General features: G+C 49.6%; 2 protein-coding genes across 2 annotated transcripts in view; both read right to left on the bottom strand.

Annotated features, from left to right (window-relative positions):
• egln2 (egl-9 family hypoxia-inducible factor 2) overlaps positions 1-2,500 on the bottom strand; it is a 646,007-nt gene that overhangs the window by 39,040 nt on the left and 604,467 nt on the right. The gene's annotated exons all lie outside the window — the stretch shown is intronic.
• Positions 1-2,500, bottom strand: part of met (MET proto-oncogene, receptor tyrosine kinase) — a 66,452-nt gene that overhangs the window by 38,792 nt on the left and 25,160 nt on the right. The window contains exons 4-5 of the mRNA XM_080544782.1: positions 877-1,053; positions 183-346 (exon numbers count right to left, since the gene is read on the bottom strand). Of these exons, the coding sequence (XP_080400908.1) occupies positions 183-346; positions 877-1,053 (341 nt within the window). The remainder of the gene's footprint in view (positions 1-182; positions 347-876; positions 1,054-2,500) is intronic.

The raw sequence follows: 2,500 nt of genomic DNA, 5'->3' as shown, positions 1-2,500 counted from the left end.
AAATAGAACTTGACGGGGTGCCATACTGTCAAATAACAGAACCTGTTTTGGTTCCATATAGAACTGTGTAGACAGCAACATCCCTGCAGTCCCTCTCCTGTTCTCCCTCACACACGCACGCACGCACGCACGCACGCACACACACACACACACACACACATGGACAGCCCATCCTGTCTCACCTGTTACTGTTGCTCTCTCGTTTGAACAGCAGTTTGCACTGGGCTCCGGCCACGTCCACTCTGATGAGGCGCGGGTCGAACCTCTCCGTCTTGTTGAAGCCAAAGTTCCTGCCGCACACCGTGACCTTGGTGTCTCCTCCTATGGGGGCGTTGGCCGGGGAGATCTACCCCCCCAAAACACAACAAAACACCCTCAGACAACACCCTCCAGTCAAAACAACACAACAATCGTGTCCACAGCCAAACCCTGCTGTGTTGGAAGACAGTATAGTATATCCGTATATATGCTAATACACAGTATATTACACAAGCTTTTGGTTGAATTGGCCCTATATACTGTGTCTGTCTATCGGCCCGGTTACTTTCTTCTGTGTTTCGTGCACGTTAGCCAGTCTCACAGCAGGGCGCCAGTAAAGACAAACACAACACAACCGCTAGACAATGACGTCTCAGCGCTTGGCTCTCAGAGTGACACACACACACACACACACACACACACACACACACACACACACACACACACACATGGATACAGACTAGGGATGGGAATCAGTAACCGGTCGGTTCCAGTTGAGAACCGGTAACAAATTGGAATCGGAATCGGAATCACACACCTCCAAGATTCTAGATTCCTTTTATCGACGCCGGCACGTTTTACACATTTGTGACACACATGTAACAGCGCCCTGGTTACCGTGGTGACGACGGGGGGGCAGGAGTCCTGGGTCCAGAGGGAGGCGGGGGGACAGCGGGCCGCCCTGCTGCAACGGCCGTCACACCAGCCGCATCCCATGAACCCCGGGGCCAGCAGGCAGGCGCTGCACGTCCACTGCTGCTCACAGCCTGGGCCAATCAGAGGCACCTTGGTGATCTGGGATGGGACAGAGCAGCCAATCAGAACACAGCGTACGGCGTACAGCGTACTCAACGAGAGCAGGGGTTATCTGGGCACATGACGACTGTCATAACACTGTAATACAAGTGTATGGCAGTGTACACAACAATGTTGACATTGTGTACACATTGTGTACAACGGCTGTGGCGCAGGAGGTAGAGCCGCCGTCTAATGATCGCAAGGTTGGCAGACACATGTCGAAGTGTCCTTGGGCAAGACACTGAACCCCAAAATTGCTCCCAGTGAGCGGGCCGGCGCCTTGCATGGCAGCTTGCCGCCATTGGTGTGTGAATGTGTGTGTGAATGGGTGAATGAGAGGCCGTTGTAAAGCGCTTTGGAGCAGAAAAAAAGGCGCTATATAAGTGCAGTCCATTTACCATTACACATGACACAGTACATAACCAGTACATGTTGATGTTAACTCCAGTTTAAGACCTTTTTAGACCTTTGAGGTGATGAAATTAGGGATTTCACTGCCATACAGACAAAAAAGGAAGCGAATTGGCTTTTTTTTTGGTTCCAGCTTGATTCATTTACGTGTAAATAGATGTGGTCGGACTGATTTCCTTGCAGGATCAAATTGTTAAGACCTCAGCACCTAATTTTTAGACCGAATAACAGAAATTTGAGCCCTTTTTAGGCCTTGTAAGCCTTTTTAAGACCAGCGCGGGAACCCTGGTTATAAGAAGTCTGTTATACTGCAGTAACCTTGTTCAATGTTACCTGTAGATTTCCACTGAGAAGTGGGCATGGGGGGGAATATTCCCTTTTGGCAGCGGTGCTGTAGGACGTAGAGGATGTAGAGGTCGTAGAGGACGTAGAGGTCGGCTCTCAGGACATTGTTTCTAAAGACCTGTTGGCTCGGCTCCACTGAGCGCTGTCTCTGTGTCTCTGGTGCCAGGGGGGGTTCAATCATTCCAGTAATGTGAGGCATGCCTGTGTGTGTGTGTGTGTGTGTGTGTGTGTGTGTGTGCGTGCGCGAGAGACTTTGTATATGAACTGCGAAAAGTGTGTGTGTGTGCACGCGAGTGTGTGTGTGTGCGCAAGAGACTTTGTATATGAACTGATAAAAGACTGTGTGTGTGTGTGCGCGCGAGTGTGTGTGTGTGTGTGCACGAGAGACCTTGTATATGAACTGCTAAAAGTGAGTGTGTGTGTGCGCGAGAGACTTTGTATATGAACTGATAAAAGTGTGTGTGTGTGTGAGCGTGAGTGTGTGTGTGTGTGTGCGCGAGAGACTTTGTATATGAACTGATAAAAGTGTGTGTGTGTGTGTATGTGTCTATGTCTGTGTGTGTGTGTGTATCTGTCTATGTGTGTATGTCTATGTGTCTATGTATGTGTTTATGTGTGTGTGTGTGTGTGTATGTGTCTATGTGTGTGTGTGTGTGCGCGAGAGACTCTGATAAAAGTGTGTCAGTGT

This window comes from Nansenia antarctica, assembly GCF_963989245.1.
Source record: "Nansenia antarctica genome assembly, chromosome: 14".
NCBI lineage: Eukaryota > Metazoa > Chordata > Actinopteri > Argentiniformes > Microstomatidae > Nansenia > Nansenia antarctica.
This window is presented reverse-complemented; position numbering and strand designations above follow the sequence as displayed.